At 53.4% G+C, this 18,505-nt stretch overlaps 1 protein-coding gene across 1 annotated transcript in view; it reads right to left on the bottom strand.

The window, feature by feature from the left end:
- AGBL1 (AGBL carboxypeptidase 1) overlaps window positions 1-18,505 on the bottom strand; it is a 508,639-nt gene that overhangs the window by 187,524 nt on the left and 302,610 nt on the right. Inside the window, exons 20-21 of the mRNA XM_012929213.3 lie at window positions 14,369-14,500; window positions 5,926-6,102 (exon numbers count right to left, since the gene is read on the bottom strand). Of these exons, the coding sequence (XP_012784667.3) occupies window positions 5,926-6,102; window positions 14,369-14,500 (309 nt within the window). The remainder of the gene's footprint in view (window positions 1-5,925; window positions 6,103-14,368; window positions 14,501-18,505) is intronic.

Raw genomic sequence — 18,505 nt, 5'->3', positions numbered from 1 at the left:
TCATCCGCATATAACCTCTGACTGCAGCTCAGAATCCTGGAAACGAAGTCCTAGCCCTCACAGAAAAGAGAGGGCTCCTGGCTTCCCAACCCTGAGCTCTGGCCATTTTCTACCCACCCTGCACCCCAGCGACACATATGGCCAAGCGGCAGGATCCTGACCAAGCTCAGGGCCTGGCAGTCTGCACTCTGACCAACACTGAGCTCTCGGGCTGCTCACAACCCAAAGGGGGTCAACTGGAAGCTCACCCAGCATCAGGCTGCTAAGGAACACCCTCAATGCCGTGCTGGTGGGCAGGGCTGGGGTGGCCAGAGGCAGCCTCCAGCTGGTCCCCACAATGGCAAGCTGGGCAGCTTTAGAGCTGATGAGGAAGCTTGGAGACCTAGCATCCAGTAAGTTAAGCCACAGGCTCCCCATGGATTTGGGGGGGTCACCATTCTTTTTAGAACATCACCAGCAATGCAACTGTTCTCCTGAGTAAAATGTTATCAGAGCCCAGGCATGCCATGGCTCTCACAGCTGGTTCTGTTCCCAGATCCCAGAAAAGTATCAAACTTCTCAACCCAAAGAAATGATAGATGCTCAAAGAGACGGAAATGCTAATTGCCCTGATTGGATCATTACACCTTGTACTGGATTGAATTATCACACAGTGCCCAAAAGCAGCTAACATCATTTTATGTCAGTTTTCTTTTTAATTCTTCAACGACACAGGGCGGAACATCAGATGCTAAGGTCCCCTAGGAGCTGCGGAAAATAAAACCACGAACAACATCTGTAAATTCTCTCTGGGACATCAGTGTGTAAGCACAGCCCTGCTGGGAGAACTTGGCAATCTCCCGAAAGTCTGGATGAAGGCACTGGGACAGGGCCAGGAGGACAGGATGCTTGACGCTGTCGTCCCCAAGGGGCAGGTGCCAGAGCCAAGCCAACTTGGGTACAGAACTGCACCCTCATGCCCCGCACCTGCTCTGGGTGTCCCACTCGGGTGCTCAGGGCCAGCTGATGTAAGCTTCCTGAAGAACACTGGAGTAGTGGAGCCGTGGACACACATTTCAGAGGCCTGCCCTGAAATGCCTCCAGGCAGGCCTCATGGGGATCTGAGGGGATCCTGAGTCTTCCACGGCTGGCATGAATGAACTTCCACCCCCTCTACAAAAGCCAGGAGAGTCACTTTCCTACAGCCCCTGGTCCTGGGAAGTGATGGGAGAATAGTAACCCAACATGACCTCAGGCTGCAGCTGTGGTCCGAGTGGGCTTTCCTTCAGCTGCCACAGCCTACAACCCTCACTCTCGCCTTGCGCTTGGCAGCAGGGGTGCGCATCTGTGCCTGTGGCCTGCCTAGGCGCTGGCGTGGGATGTGCTTGACATGCACTTGGAGCAGGGGTGCGCGTCCGTGCCTGTGGCCTGCCTAGGCGCTGGCGTGGGACGTGGCTGTCATGCAGATGATGCTGTACAGGTGGTTGGCAGCTACAATAAGCGGGTTGGCAACAAGGCCAGTTTCTAAATAACACATACACAAGTTGCTGTGACACAGCTAAGTCTATAAATACAAATGTGAAATAGCAGTGTCTAAGAAACGTCAAAATTTGTGGTTGCCAAAAGTGATTGAACAAAAACCTTGATCGGGAAGGCCCAAGGCCTCTCCTCCCCCTGTGATCCTGCCTGCCTAGCCTCCCCCTGCAGTCTGCCTCACCTCCACCCTGCAGTCCTGCCCGCCTCACCTCCACCCTGCAGTCTGCCTCACCTCCACCCTGCAGTCCTGTCTCACCTCCACCCTGCAGTCCTGTCTCACCTCCACCCTGCAGTCCTGTTCGCCTCACCTCCACCCTGCAGTCCTGCCTGCCTCACCTCCACCCTGCAGTCCTGCCTGCCTCACCTCCACCCTGCAGTCCTGCCTGCCTTGTCTCCCCCTGCAGTCTGCTTCACCTCCACCCTGCAGTCCTGCCCGCCTCCACCCTGGAAGCCAGGGCAAGACACAGCAGAAGAGGATGAGGGATGGGGAAAGATGGCCCAAGTCCCCTAACACCTGGCCACGTGGGACCAGCACAGCAGGACGAGCAAACTCCGAGGGCGTGAAAACCAAGAGCGTGCTGTGAAGAGGAGCGTGCTGTGGCCTGTACTGAGGGTGGAGGGTATGGGTGGTGCCCGAGTCTCCACTACACACCATGTCTCCACTCCCAGAGAGGTAGATCCCTCACCTGCAGACAAACCTAGCGGCAGCCAAGAGCAGAGTGGGTGTCCCAGTTTGAAGCCTGGGGCTCCTCTTGCCAACACCTCCTGAGCAGAGAGTGGGCAATGGCCAAGAACCCTGTGTCGGGCCTGCCTGGCTTCCAAGGTCAGCAGAGAAACAGAGCTGTTATAGCCCCCTCGGGCAACACGGCATTGCAGTCCATTATGTGATTCCTCCCAGAGTGGGGCAACCCTGAACTCCCACGGAGGGGGTCCCTGCAGGCATCCTGGGTAAGCTGCTGTCCCAGGAGAGCCAGGAGTGCCTGCTAGCCCCACAAGAATGCCTGGGTGCTCAGCCCACCACATCAGTCCCCTGCCCGAGGCTTCTGAGACCTGAGGTAGCGCCTGCCCCCAAAAGTAGCCAAGGGTCTGTGGGACCTGCAGGGAACAGCGTTTGGGAAAAGGTTGAAGGAAGAATGCCTGAGGAAGCTTGGGAACACACAGCCAGCACAGTGGCCCCAGAAATTCTATAGGGAGCTTGGGGGCTGGAAAGCCCTTTGAAGTTGTCACAATGGAGGTAGCCAGGGCAGTGGGCCCCTAGACCAGCACTGCCCCAAGGCAGGTTTCGGGAGCAGCTGTGGTTTTGGGCAAAGCAGCCTCCCTTTGGCTTCAGGCATATCCCGAGGGTGGACACAGCTGGGCACTGTGGACCAATAAGGATCAGAGTGTTACAGAGGGTAGACTGCACCCTAGGTAGGGCCTATGCAGGGATGTAAGTTGCCTGCCTCACGGACACCTGCTAGAGTGTGCCCTGAGATACACTGCACCTGCCGGAGCACCTTGCCCTGGAAGGAGCCCGCTACAATGCCAAGCCTGAGCCTGCCAGCTCTTCCCTCAACCTGCCCACTCACTTCCACCTTCAGCCACGTGAGGCCGTTCACAACAGCTTCCAGCACACCTGGGCCATGAGGACTTCTTTTCCAGTAACCCATTGGCCGGGGACAATCCCTCACCACGCATCCCTTCATCCACTCTTCAGCTAAGACTGGTTTTTAACACTGCTGCACTCTAACTCTGAGCTCAGAGAAAGCGGAAGGGTAGCAAGAGGCCTCTGGCACCTGACCAGGAAGACACTTGGCAGGGGTGTGGGCAGTGTGTGGCTCATACAGACTTGAGGTCTTCAAGAATATACTGTGAGAGGGAGAGGTGACATGTGTCGAGACCGAGACACGAAGCAGACCATTTGCGGGCTGCAAATTCATTCAGCATTGCATGGATCACTGTTCCAACTGTGCCTGAGTCCCCCACCTTCAGCCCTTCCTCTGGCTGGGCTCACGGCGCAGCCCCCCGAGCAAGCAGCAAATCAACAGCCTGCCTGGGTGGGAGCACCCGTGGGGCCTCTCAGCAGCGTGTGCCAGCACACCCTGCACGTGACCCCAGGTCACACACACTCGGGACGCGGGCGCAGATGTCTACACAGGTTTTGCCTCTGACAAATGAGTCCCCCAGGCATGCAACCTTCCATCTTGGCTTCCCCTCCACCGGCTCCATAGCTTCAGGCTGTCCAGACGAGCAAAGTAAATCTCTCAGTGGGCAGAGCCTCCACATTACCATCAGATTACAGCACCACCCAGACAGCTGCCTCCCCGACAGAAAAACCAGAGGGCTTTAAAAATTAGCCAACTACAGGCTGGAAAATGGGAGAGAAAATACCGAATACTATATTAATAACAATTATTCGAAGGCAATAGCCTGTGTTCTTTAATGCAGAGCCAGCATAAATGGCAGAGTAAGAAACGATATTTCATTTCATTGCTAACACATCAGGTGCTCAGTGTGCTGTGAGAAAGCCCCAGAGCGCCTTGGAAGCCACACTAAGCAGGAACATTCACACCCTCCTGGAGGGAAGAAGGCATGCTCCTCGCGGGTGTGGTTAAGCATCATCGTCCTGCTGGATCAATGACGATGCTGAACAAGAGACCTCACAATAATAAGCGCAGTTCCCAGCTGGGACCCCGCTTCCAAACAGGCCAAATGCCATCTGCGATGTGGCCAGGACGGAAGGTTCTGTGCAACCATCTAGCCGGCAGACTCTGTTCTGCAGACTCGGTCGAACCCTGAGCACTGGGGAAGCAGTGTGACCGCACAGCGTGTGTGGAGGTGGCAGACGAGCGGGGAGGAAGGAGCCGGTCCACCGAGAGGTGTTTCATATGGAGCACGGCACCACGAGCTAAGTCAGGCCTGGCACTGTTTTGCTGTCTGCAGCCAGTTCCCACCATGCTTCCCCCGTAGACCCAGACAAAGCACTGCGAAAAACTCCTGGGGACAGCTGTGGCGTCCACACCTAAAAGCCCTCCCACTGGGCGCACCTCTCGCATCCCCTGTTGTTGCCAACAGCCCATGTGTGAGTGGTGTGGGAGAACCCAACTCAGCGCAAGGCTGGATCTCAGAGCCACTCCTCTCTCCAATACCCCAGGCCTGCAGGACTGCAGCTCAGCGACCCAGAGTCAGGAGCCTACGCTACTGCTGGGGAAGCCACGGTCCCACGGTTCTGGGCGGAGGGGCCAGCCCACATCCACAAGGCTTTGGGCCAGAGTGTGCAGGGCTCCCGCCGCCCCTCCACCTTACAGGCTTTGAACACTGAGAGAGGGAGCAGTTTCTTTGATGTAACCTTCACAGCGAGGCTCCTTCAGCCTGCCTCTTGTGTGGCCGGGAAGAGCAGAATCCTAGCTCCCACCTGCACTGGCGCACGATTCTCAGGCCTTCACACAGCATGGTTAGGGAATGCAGTGACCTGCACCTCCCTCAGGGTCCATCCCACAATCTCACCCCGTCTGATTCTGCAACCGCATTGATGTATATTACCAGGATTAATTCAAACTAACATTGCATTAATCCAGTAACAAACAATTCCTTGAACCAGCACTTTAAGCTAAGCGGGCCAGGTGGGAAGTGAACAGTGTCACTGCCCCGGCTCCCCACACTCCCCACGTGACTAGCAGATTTCTACAGGCTAGGACCAACTGCGCAGCTGCCAAGTGTGTCCCAGCCATTCCAGCAGTGGACCAACACCACTACAATGAGCAGTGACCCTGGCAAGGTCCAGGTACCCCGAGCTTGAGTGGAAGTCACCCAGGAGCTGTCTGTCAGCTCACCTCAGAAATTTAAAGGAGCCTTCTGCCCTGGCTCTGTCACAATGTCCCTTATTTATGCTCCTCCATGGGGGAGAGGCGAGTCGCCAGCAGTGCCTGCTGTGGCTGCCAGGCAGCTGCTCACTCAGTTAGTATGGCTGCAGAGGGAGCATGATTTATATGGAGCACGCACTCTCCCTGGCCAGGTCCACACCCACCCACTGCGGGAGACACACGCCCTCCCCACAGACACCACACACACACACACACACGGTGGTCTGTCAAGTCACAGCATGGGCACAGTCTCAGGCACAGAGGCACCCCACATGCACAGTAGACACCAAGCATGGTGAGGTGCGTACAGGTCTGGCCCATTTGTTGCAAAAACAGTCAAATTCCCATGTGTAACAGAACCAGGCCAGGACACGGCCTGAAAGCTGGGGAGCCCTGGGGTGAGGGTCACAGCGTGTGCTGGCTGCTTGCGGCCCTGGGCAGCCAAGGGACGTAACAGCCTCTGGGATCCACACCAGCAAGGCTGCTGTTCCTTCCCAGGTGGTGCAGCCTGCCCGCCCTTCAACTGGCAGGGGAGGGAGAGAGCTGGCAGCGCCTGGCGCCCACGTACCTTGTAGGGGCCTTGGTTGCAGCCGCAGTAGCTGCTCTCCATGGTGTAGCTCCTGGACACGCCCATCTCACGCCACACCACCACGCGGGCCGTGGAGGCTCGGGATTTCTCCACGAGGAAGCTGCAGCCGCTCATGGTGAACGCCGGTGCCAGCTTATCAAGGATCTTGGGGAGTGCCTACAACAACAACAACAGGCATACTCACCACAGAGCCGGGATGGCAGCAAGGATTGCTCTGCGCTCACTCCACATCCCAAGGTGCCCAGCACTCTTACTGCAACTCTTGGACTAACCCTAAGGAAAGGGCCCCAACGTTCTTGCAAATTGTCTTAGCAATGGAAAAGCCAAGACAGTTGAAAATAGGTAGTGCTAAGTCCCACAACACTGGAGAGACAAGATGGAAATCCTAGCCCAGCCTGGCCAAGGCCACACCCAGCATCACCCATCCGCTCGGCTCCTCAGTGTGACTGTGGGTGCTCCTGCAGGCTTGGCTTCGGCGTGGATAAGCTGAGGGGCACAGCACCCCGAAGCGCATAGTCGGTCTGCCCAGCTATACGCGGCCCTGGCAAGCCCTGTGGCCCCAGGGTCACACAGACCTCACCTGGTTCCCAGGAGCTGGGATCAGAAACAGGAATCTTGCCGCCTCCTGGTTGAAGCCATCAGTCCAGGCCCAGTGGGCCATCTGTGGAGTCACGCTCCCAGCTCTATCTAACTGCTTCTGAGTGGCCCCTCATCTTGGCAGAACACACCTGCAGGCTCTGGCTGCTCCCAATGGCAGGAGGAGGGGTTTCACCCCGGGACCACCCTCAAGGACGGTGACCCAACCCAGTTCCCAGAGACACCAAAAACCCTCACTTCAGTATGGACAGAACTGCACCCCCGACAACTGAAACGCCAGGCTTTGGGCAGAGTGCGGAGACAGCGTGGAGGAGCTCGTGTTGGGAAGAATACGAATGAGCTGCTTTTTAAAGAAATGCTGTTCTGTGGCTCTCTCCAGCAGCGAGCAAATCTCTCCATGTGCCTGGTACTCGCTGTCCTGGTGTTTCGCAGCCTGCTAATTCCATCATGTAATTATTAATTACATTGTGAACTCCACATTATGTAAACCGTGGACCAAACGCAACGCGCTTCTCTGTTCTCTGGGAACCCCACGCAGTGTGCAGAGCTGCAGGCCATGAGACAAGGCGAAACAGCAGGGTTGGCCTCACCTGCGCACCAGTTGCCTAGGCAACACTGGCACCCCCCCCCGTCTTGTACCCTGACTCTTCACCCCATTTTTGCCCATCTGAAAGTTTATCACGGACACGGGCAGTTGGCACATGAGCGTGTCGGGGGCTTCCTGCCAAGGGGCTACCTGAGAGTCAGTGAGTGATGGCCTGGCCACAGCGCCCTGTTGGCAGCTTGGCAGACCCCTGGCTTCAGTTTGGCCCTTGTCTTGGATACTGTGAGCAACTGGGGAGTGGACAAGTGCACAGAGGTCTGTCTCATCTCTCTGATTTCGGGGAAGTTGGAGAGCAGCAAACGCACTCCTGCCCCTGGCAGCCTGCTGTGGTTGGCGCCCTTGACACCCCCTCTCCGCACAGGAAGGCAGGGCTGCATCTCCGTCCCTCTGCTGCCTGGGCAGAGAACACACACTGTAATTATTTGCTGAACTACATGTCACTGGCCAGTGCAGGGCCTCGGGGACTGATAAGACAGACATCATGCTATTCATGTACTCAGAATACAAGTGTCAGGAACAATCAGCAGCTTAGCATAACAGTCATAAACGGTTATAAAGCTGTTGCCTCTGATACGGCCTTCCCACATGAGGACCAGCTCATGTCCTGGCTGCTCCACTGCCAACAACCTGGGAAAGCAGCAGAGGATTGGAGACACAGAGGAGGCTCCTAGCTCCAAGCAGCCATCTGGGGAGTGAAGCAGATGAATGATCTCTCTGTCTCTCTCTCTGTAACTTCTTCACACAAATAAATCAAAAGCTATTGGAAGTAGTTTGATTGCTCAGTGTTGAGCCACACGTTCCTACATTTGTGACTCTGCATCGCCATTTTGTCGTTCTTGTTCTTCCAAAGGTTCTAATTCTAAGAGCAGATTCAGGTCCACAGAGAGAACTGAGAACAGAGCCTGGGGTTCCCCAGGAACTCCCAGAGCCTCCCAGGGCAGGCATCTCCCTGAGGGGCGCCCATCGCTGCTGACAGCAAACCTCCACGGGCACCTTCACCGTGTGGGTGTTGAGCATCCGTGGGTGTGGACAGACGCCTGAGGCCACGAATCCGCATCACAGCCCCAGCCACATAAGGCCACTGTCGATTGCTGCACTTTTTCTGCCCCTGCAGTTTGGCCTCTCCCGGAGGGCCCAACAGCTGGAATCAACTACTTGTCCGACCGCCTCCTTCACCGTAGTGAGACCTGCTGAACTGCCACATGTCTCTTCATGGCCCACTCGTTTCCATCTAGTGCAGAAAAACATCTCATTGTCTGCGCGTCCCAGTTTATCCGTTTACCTGCAGAAGGACATCTCAACTCCTCCAAATTTTGGCAATTATGAATCGAGCTGCTTATAAAAACCATATGGCGGCTTTTATGTAGCCAGAGATTTCCAGTTCCCCTGGGCAGATGCCAGGGAACGCGAGTAGTGGGGTGTGTGGTGAGAGCATTTTCTGCCTGATAAGACACAGAGGACGGCCGTCTGCTGTCCAGCGTGTTCGGCTAAGACACAGAGGATGGCCGTCTGCTGTCCAGTGTGTTCGGCTAAGACACAGAGGACGGCTGTCTGCTGTCCAGCGTGTTCGGCTAAGACACAGAGGATGGCCGTCTGCTGTCCAGCGTGTTCTGCTCATCTTGCACACTCAGCAGCAGCAAAGCCTTGTGGCCTGACTTCCTGGTCCGTATTTGTAGTAATGTGCCGTGTGTAAATCGTACTCCATGTGTGCTGGCCACTCTAATCCGTGTGTGTCCAAGCCTGTGTATGTGCGTGTGAGCATCAGCTCTGATGAGATGTCTTTTTTCCTAAGATTTAATTTTTTCTTTGAGAGACTGATTTACACAGAGGGATCTTCCACCTGCTGGTTCACTCCCTAAATGGTCACACACCTGGGGCTGGGTCAGGCTGAGCTCAGGGGCCTGCAATGCCATCCATTGTCCCACTGAGTGGCAGGGCCCTAAGCACTCAGGCCATCTTCCTCTGCTTTCCCAGGAGCACTTCCAGGATCAAAAGCGGAGCAGCCATGATTCCAAGCGGCACCCACACGGGCTGCCAGCAGTGCAGGCGACAGCTTCACCCACTGCAGCGGACACTGTCCGCTGCCAAGGTCTGACCTGAAGTCAGAGCGTCAGAGTGAGAGGCGAGGAGGGTCAGCGCCAGGCCACCATCCCAGGCTCCCTTTCTAGTGAAGTCCTGTGGACGATGAGGCATCCAAGTTCACGCTCACTCAGCCTGTCCTGCGCTGGGCTGCATTGGTTTGGCGTCTTTGTCAAAAGCGTCTATGGCTCACACGTGTGCGCAATCCTAGCACGCTGCTCTGCATGCTTAGCTTTCTGCCAATACTGCAGTTTCTCAACTGCTGTAGTTTTCAAATTATAGAAGTAAAATTTTCAACATTGTTTTCTATTTAAAAATCATCTGATTTCCAGTCCCTTGGCATCTCCATAAAAACAAACAAACAGAGTAGTGCTGTATGTAGAATGCTGAGCTCTGCCTGTGGCGCTGGCATCTCCCACGGGTGGCGATTCCTGGCTCAGCGGCCCCGCTTCCCATCCAGCTCCCAGCCTGTGGCCTGGAAAAGCAGCAGAGGACGGCCCAAAGCCTAGGAACACTGCTCCCACGTGGGGACCTGGAACAAGCTCCTGGATTCCAGCTAAAGATCAACTCAACTCCAGCTATTCGGGGTGAGAAACATCAAATTAAAGCTCTCTCTGTGTGACTCAGCTTTATAAATAAAAATAACATGTTTTTAAGATTGACTTGTTGGTATCACCGAAAGCCGTTCCGAGAGGCAATGGAAACTGTATCTGGGACAAGAGAGCATGGCTGTATTGTTTGTAAACGTGCGAGGCCGCGCCAGGAACCTAGGTCTCCTTTGACTCCTTCCCTTGCATCTGGTTTTATAGTTTTCATTACAAACATATTGTACTTCTTGCTAAATTGTCTAATTGACATAGTTGAAAATAAATTTTAACTTCATTTGTAGATTGCTTGTGTTTACAAAAAAATACCTACGTTTATGCTGACCATGTAATAGATTGCTTAGGCTTGTATACCTAAAATCTATTAAATGTGCACAAAGCTTTTTCTTTTCCACCATGCTTCCTCCCTTCACTATTTTGTTGGCCACTTGTGCTGGGTAGAGAATCCAGCACTACAGGCTGAATAGCTCCAGCATCGTTCTAGATCAAAGAGAAGTACATCCAAGATTTTACCATTATGCCTCAAGGCTTCTTTTAGATGCTCCATTGAAGGTACAAAACTTCCCCTTCTTTTCCAAGTTTGTTACAAGATTTTATTTTGAATGAATGCTGAATTTTCTCAATTTATTTTTCTGCATATATTAAGATAATCTAGTTTTGGTCATTTTTAAAAAAAAAAATCTACGAGGAGTATAAATGTTAAATTGTGGGGCCTGCACCATAGTGCAGTAGGTTAAGCCTCCACCTATGGTTCCAACATCCTGCATCGGTGCTAATTTAAGTCCCAGGTGCTTCACTTTCAATCCAGCTTCCTGCTAATGTTCCTGGGAAAGCAGTAGAGGATGGCTCAAGGTTTTGGGCCTCTGCTCCCATGTGTGATACCCGGAAGAAACTCCTGGCTCCTGGCTTCAGACCAGCCCAACTCCAGCTGTTGCTGCCATCTGGGGAGTAAAACAGCAAATAGAAGCTCTCTCTCTCTCTTACTTCTCTAGAATTCTGCCTTCAAATACAACTGCTTGAATCCTAAGCCAATATTACATAGACAACGTAATTCCACCTGTCACAACGAATAAGGGTTGTGCAGGATACTCAATTTGTTCACATTTTGTATGGGATTTCCAAATGGATGTCTGTAAGGTTACAGGTGCCATTTCCTGTGAAGACTTCTCCCAGCACTGCTATAAAGGCAGTATACCTCATAACTTGAGTTTGCAAGTGTTTCATCTTAAGTTTTCTGGAATTTTTTATAATTTCTTCTATGCATTCCTTAAGAATTACTAGTTCTTAAACTAACCCTTATCACACTTTCTATGGGTTTTTTTGAGTCTTAGTTACTGGAACTATGAGAATGCATTTTCTGGCATGTGTCTGTTAACGGCAAGCTTTCCTGTTTCGTGACAACTTTCACTGCCAATGTTGGTGACCTGACTTTTTGCTTTTCTTGGTCTAGCTGGAGAGAATTGTTTTTGTCGGTCATTTCAAAAAACTAAATTAGCATTCCTGGGTTCTACTTCGTATGATTTTTATTACTGATTTTAAATTTGGCTTTGATTCTGTTCTTCCTTACATTTGGCTTTGGTGTTACGTGCTACGCTTCTTTCTTTGCTTCTAAGTGTGCACCCTTAGAACACCAACTCTAATCTCACCGTGTGACTATTGGATTTACATTTGCCATCTTGGTATAAGTTTTCTTTATATCTTGCATACTTTTTTCCAATATTGCCTTATTCTCCTACAAACATTTGATTCAAATATTTCCCCAGGTATTTCAGCTCCTCTCCTTCAGCCTTCTGACATGTCAGTTGATCTATTAGCCACTGTCCTGTAGGTCCTTAAGCCTGGTTACTTTTCCACCACATTTCTGTCCTCTGAATAATTTTATATTATCATCAAGTCTACTAATTCATTTTCCTATTACAAACTTTCTGATCACTCTGTCCAGGGAATTTTTCAGTGTGACTGTGGACATTTTTCAACACTCACTTTTCATTTCCTTCTTTCTTTCCTTGTTATGTTTCTAATTGTCTATTAAAATCCCCTCCCTGCTGAGTGTCTGTCAGCACACTTTACGTCACCTTTGCACACAGGACGTTCAGTGTATGTTAATATTTTACTGCTTATCTAGCAATCTGATGAACCAAACTTCGTGGCCAACTTAGAGTGTATGTCTGCTTTGTTTCCGGAGTATTAGTCACACATTCCCCATCCTTGACAGTCTGTAATCCTTGTTGAAAACCAACCAGAACAGGCTATATTTTTGTAACACTTTTGTATCCTATTTTTCCAATGGGTTACTTACATTTAATCACTATAAACAATAATCAAATCCTAAGATGTAGATTTCACTCATAAAAATTAACTTCCTGATTACTTGTAGCCCTTGTTTCTATTCCTGCTGAGCAGAGGCCTTTCTGCTTAACTCTATGCGGTGGATCGTCACGTCTGACCACAGACACCTAAAGTATGTTCTAGAAAACACCAAGGGCAGGTCCCAAATTGAGGCTAGCTTGCAGGCCTCGGGGTTTCAATTTTGAGAGGGCTGCCTCTGTCCCTCCGTGCACGCACGTTTCCCCACAATCTGGCAATGTACAGCCTCTCCACCCCTGCTCTGGATTCTCGCCCCACGGTCTTGCCTGCAGACTGCTGGTCGTGCAGGGGCAGCCAAAGGCCTCTGGAGAATCCCAAGCTCCTAATATTCTTAAGTAACTCCCTGAAATGTTGAACTAAGAGTCCTTCCCAGTTACGCTGTGCGACAACTGGGATGATCACACAGGATGCAATTCACTGGCATCCTTGGATCCGGAGCAGTGACATTACTTGTTCTTATTAACAAGCATAAATACTGGACTGTGAATACGAATGCTAAAGGCCCAGCACTCTGATGAGCAGACCGCCTTTAGAGTTGGCTCATTTGAGAAATCAGACTCTGGAAGCAGAATGCCAAGCAGGAGCCATGACCTTAACACGGCCCATCTCGCCTGCATCCGCTCCCTGGCCGCGGCCATGCCATACACCTGTCTCACACACTCTCCCTCCAGCCCCAGTCTCCTTGTCCACATGAGAAAGGAGCCCTTCAACCCTGACAGACCTATCTGAACAAAACATTATGCATCCAAGCATTTAGGCAGATCCCCCAGAGATCATTATTTCTAGAACACTGTGCCCTAGACTTAGAGTGCTCATGGCAGAAGGAGCTGTGTGTGCTGGTAGCCCCGTGATGCCAAGCTGTGCAGGGTGCAGGGGAGGGAAGGCACTTTGTGCTGCCTTTGCTGCATCTGCATGTCCCCTGCTACCCCATGACTCTCCTCTGAGAGGCTGCAGAGCACCATGAACCACTTAGGGGTTTTATTTAGGACGAGTGAGGCCTGGGCACAGACCCTCCCTAAACCACGGGGCCCCACCTGGGACGAGTGAGGCCCAGGTACCAACCTGCCGTAAACCACGGGGCCCCACCTGGGACGAGTGAGACCCAGGTACCAACCTGCCTTAAACCACGGGGCCCCACCTGGGACGAGTGAGGCCCGGGCACAGACCCTCCCTAAGCCACAGGGCTCTGCAGAGGAGTGAGCGAAGGACAGAGCAGAGCTGGCCAGGCTTTCCAGCGGTCTGTTCCTCAGCCCCACGTTATTCCCTCTGGTAGAAGCGGGCTACAGCAATAGTACCTCTGCAGTGCTCTGCCTTCCGCCTTAGCTGAAACTAGCCAGCTGTATTAACAACTGAAGTGAGTCACACACTGAAGCTGAGATGCAAGCCTCAAACGCCACCCTACCCTCACAGCTGCTGGCCTCAGAGGAAGCTTCAGAGATGAGAGGAACCGTTTCCAGGTGAAGCAATGTTTCGGTGGACCTTTCTCTGTTAACACTCTCCTTTTCCCTGTGGCTGAAGGCATTCTGTCCACAGCAGGAGGAGGCAGGCACCACTGCAACCAGCCTCTCTGTCCACCTACACGTAAGGCCAAGGCTGCTTTAGTTCCGTCTCTGGACAAGTTGCCACCTGCTGCCCGTCATTCTCTGCAAGCCACAGCTCGCCTGCTTGACACCAACAAGTTCTTCTTCCCTCCCACAGCGTACCTTCCTCCCTGGGTCAGTGGGCACAGCTGATGCTTAGCTGGGTGCGGCTGGGCTCAGGGGGTCACTGCTGTGGCTTTTGTAGGATGTCCAGGAGTGGGGTGTGGACAGACTGCCTGTCGCCACACATGTACTTCAAGTCCTGCCATTATGTGGTTCCTCTCATGCACCACGCAACAGAAGAAGGCTTTCCGCCATCTTCCTCCTTAAGATGGAGGCATGTAGAGTCAGAGCCTTGAGGTTAATGACCCACGGGGATACGAGGTGCTTTGTTTTTCCTGGCTGAGATTCACATGTCCTTGCTAGTGCGCCACATCCCAGAGAACACAGAAGCAAAACAGCCAAGTCTAACCCCCTCCTCAGCAAGAAGCAGGGTAAGGCACACACACCCCAGCCTGCTGATGTTATCACAGTGCTCGCTGTGGAAGGCAGGGGGCTCCATGGCAGACCCACTGTCCTCCATGACTCACCCTGTAGCTGACATCCTCCAAGAGATTGGCTGAGCCCACTGGGCACGCTGCCTGCCACAGGGTCTCCTTGACACTACACCCGTACAGGAACACGTTCTTCCTCTGAGAGTGGCCGTGGAAATCACAGAAGACCTGCAACACAGACGCCCAACGGTGATGAACACGGACCCAGCCCTGCCACCCTGGCTCTTGTGCGTTGACAGTTTCCACTCAGCAGAGCCAGCCATGTGGAGCCCCTGGGGAGCCTGGGGAGACCCATGTGGATGGAGTTACTGGGGAAGAAGGGCCTGGGGTGCACAGAAAGTGAGCAAGTGTGAGGCGTGAACAGCTCTTTGGGGAAATGGACTTGTGACTGAGTAGACAGGCTCAAAGCTGAGAGAGTGAATGGGAACAGGAGTATTAGAACATACACATGAGTGATGTGCATCGTTTAAGAAGTCAATAGCGAAGATCTGCTTAAAAGGAATGGATTACATACACAAAGAGAAGTTAATAATTATTGTCATTTTCCTCCACATTCTGATGTGGTGAAGAGTGACCCATGGAAATTCAGTGGCTTAGCAAAGGTGGACTTTTCCATTCCAGCTAGAGCTTAGGTGTGAGACTGCTGTGCAGGTCAGGGGACCCAGGTGGAGGAAGGGCCCTCACTGGGAGCCTTACGTCTGCAGTAGAGGAATGAAAGGGCAAAGGTGGGGTCCACAAGGGCTGGTACACGTCCATGGGAACAACAGAGGCACAGAGCTGGTACAGTGGCCACAGGACCAACAGAGGGACAGGGCTGGTACAATGGCAACAGAGCAACAGAGGGACAGAGCTGGTACAGTGGCCACGGGACCAACAGAGGGACAGGGCTGGTACAATGGCCACAGAGCAACAGAGGGACAGAGCTGGTACAGTGGCCACAGTACCAACAGAGGGACAGGGCTGGTACAATGGCCACAGAGTAACAGAGGCACAGAGCTGGTACAGTGGCCACGGGACCAACAGAGGGACAGAGCTGGTACAGTGGCCACAGGACCAACAGAGGGACAGAGCTGGTACAGTGGCCACAGAGCAACAGAGGGACAGGGCTGGTACATCGGTCATAGGACCAATAGAGGGACAGAGCTGGTACAGTGGCCACAGGACCAATAGAGGGACAGAGCTGGTACAGTGGCCGCAGAGCAATAGAGGGACAGAGCTGTTACAGTGGCCACAGAGCAACAGAGGGACAGGGCTGGTACAGTGGCCACGGGACCAATAGAGGGACAGGGCTGTTACAGTGGCCGCAGAGCAATAGAGGGACAGAGCTGGTACAGTGGCCACAGAGCAATAGAGGGACAGAGCTGTTACAGTGGCCGCGGGACCAATAGAGGGACAGGGCTGTTACAGTGGCCAAAGAGCAATAGAGGGACAGAGCTGTTACAGTGGCCGCGGGATCAATAGAGGGACAGGGCTGGTACACGTCCACTAGAGCAACAGAGGGGTGAAAGGGCCAAAGTGAACCATGCAAGGACTGGTACGTGTCCACAGGACCATTCTACCTGCCCACACACCCTGGTCAGAGAGACACTAACATGCTGAGGCAGCGCAACTCCCGCCTCTTCATGTCATGAGTACAGAAGAGATTATAACACTTGAGAAATGGGATAAAATTTAACAAACAACACAAACATGTCCCCTTTGCCATTCCATTCCATACATCAAGAGGAGCCTATTTCTTCCCCCACTGAATCCAGATTTGCCCATGTGATATCCACCAGTTAATAAAAATGAGAACATGTGGCATCAGTATGTCCACATGCAAGCCCTGGGTGCCAGATGTGACCACAAATGGTCAGCCTGCAGAGTGGCCCTCAGCTCCAACTCTAGTACCACACATGGCCAGCCTGTGAGGTGGGCCTCAGCACCGGCCCCATGACCACACACGGCCAGCCTGAGGGGTGGGCCTCAGTACCAGCCCCATGACCACACACGGCCAGCCTGCAGAGTGGCCCTCAGCTCCAACTCTAGTATCACACACGGCCAGCCTGTAGGGTGGGCCTCAGTACCAGCCCCATGACTGCACATGGTCAGCCTGTGGGGAGGGCCTCAGCACCGGCCCCATGACCACACACGGCCAGCCTGCAGAGTGGCCCTCAGCTCCAACTCTAGTACCACACACGGCCAGCCTGAGGGGAGGGCCTCAGTACCAGCCCCATGAATGCACACAGCCAGCCTGTGGGGTGGGCCTCAGCACCAACTCTAGTATCACACATGGCCAGCCTGTGGGGTGGGCCTCAGCACCGGCCCCATGACTGCACACGGCCAGCCTGTAGGGTGGGCCTCAGCACCAACTCTAGTATTACACACGGCCAGCCTGTGGGGTGGGCCTCAGCACCGGCCCCATGACTGCACACGGCCAGCCTGTGGGGTGGGCCTCAGCACCAACTCTAGTATCACACACGGCCAGCCTGTGGGGTGGGGCTCAGCACCAGCCCCATGACCACACATGGCCAGCCTGTGGGGAGGGCCTCAGCACCGGCCCCATGACCACACATGGCCAGCCTGTAGGGTGGGCCTCAGCACCAGCCCCATGACCACACATGGCCAGCCTGAGGGGAGGGCCTCAGCACCAGCCCCATGAATGCACACAGCCAGCCTGTGGGGTGGGCCTCAGCACCAACTCTAGTATCACACACGGCCAGCCTGTGGGGTGGGCCTCAGCACCAACTCTAGTATCACACACGGCCAGCCTGTGTGGTGGGCCTCAGCACCAACTCTAGTATCACACACGGCCAGCCTGTGGGGTGGGCCTCAGCACCAACTCTAGTATCACACACGGCCAGCCTGTGGGGTGGGCCTCAGCACCAGCCCCATGACTGCACATGGTCAGCCTGTGGGGTGGGCCTCAGCACCGGCCCCATGACCACACACGGCCAGCCTGTAGGGTGGGCCTCAGCACCAGCCCCATGACCACACATGGCCAGCCTGAGGGGAGGGCCTCAGCACCAGCCCCATGACTGCACACGGCCAGTCTGCAGGGTGGTGGGAGACATACAGCCCAGTCTTCTCCCCTCACCTGGTCAACAGGAAACCAGCCACCAGATGAGTGAATGATTCCCTCGTGGGCCATGCAGTCCTTGCTCCCCAGCTCAACTCAGGGGTGTCAGCCCCGTGAGCTTTGGGGTCTCAGTCAGGGCTATTAGCATGGGAGCACATTGGGTGAATCCACTAGCCCTGTGGAGAGCCATGCCCCTGTAGTCAAAGCCCCCATGGAAAAGCTCCAGGCTCCACACTATGGGGCAGCCATGCATGGATTTCAAAAATGTTTTTCACCCAAACTGACTTTAAAATCAATTATTCTGGGTATTTTGGGAATTTACCCTCACATATGCTTCCCTCCACTGCACATTCAAATTAAGAGCTCAGCCAACCACAGGCTGTGCTCTTACTCCAAGGACCCTGTTTCTGCACCGTTTCTTGGTCCACAAACGCACAGCTGCCTGCTGCCCCCAGTGGCCGAGGGGGGAAGTGCCTTCCCAATGCCATGCTGGAGAGGGGTGAGGAGGTGGGAGGGCATCGCCCCTTGCCCACGGGTGTTCTGAAGGGCCCACACGTGCGCAGGCCCAGGGGCCGATGAAACCCTCCAGTACCTTTCCCTCTTATTCTCTTTTGGAGAGTGAAGCAATGAATGGAAGATCTCTCCCTCTCTTTCTGTTTCTCGTTCTGAGACTCTGCCTTACAAATTTTAAAAAAATGAATAAATCTTTTAAAACATAATTTAAAGGGCATAAATAATTTGTAGAGATAAAATAATAAAAACTCCCAATTAACCTGAGAGGATATCAAAAAATGTGGACTAAAGAACATATTAAGCAAATAGAAAACAACAGGATTAGATTTGAGCATAATAACCTCATTAAATGTAAGTGGTTATTAGCACCTATTCCAGGACCAGGAGGGGAAGCCACTGGCATAACGGCTTCAGCATAATGCTGTACGGCGTGCCACAGCATGAGTTCAAGCAGTCCTGGATTTCTGCTGCTGCACAGTAGGTGGGGGCTTAAGTGCTTGGACTTGGCCACCCACACAGGAGCGCCAGTCTGGGCTTTAGCCTCCTGACTTTGGCGTGGCCCAGCCCAGTTGCTGGCATCTGGGAAGTGAGCCAATGGGGTT

This window comes from Ochotona princeps, chromosome 6 (genome assembly GCF_030435755.1).
Source record: "Ochotona princeps isolate mOchPri1 chromosome 6, mOchPri1.hap1, whole genome shotgun sequence".
Classification (NCBI taxonomy): Eukaryota; Metazoa; Chordata; class Mammalia; order Lagomorpha; family Ochotonidae; genus Ochotona; species Ochotona princeps.
This window is presented reverse-complemented; position numbering and strand designations above follow the sequence as displayed.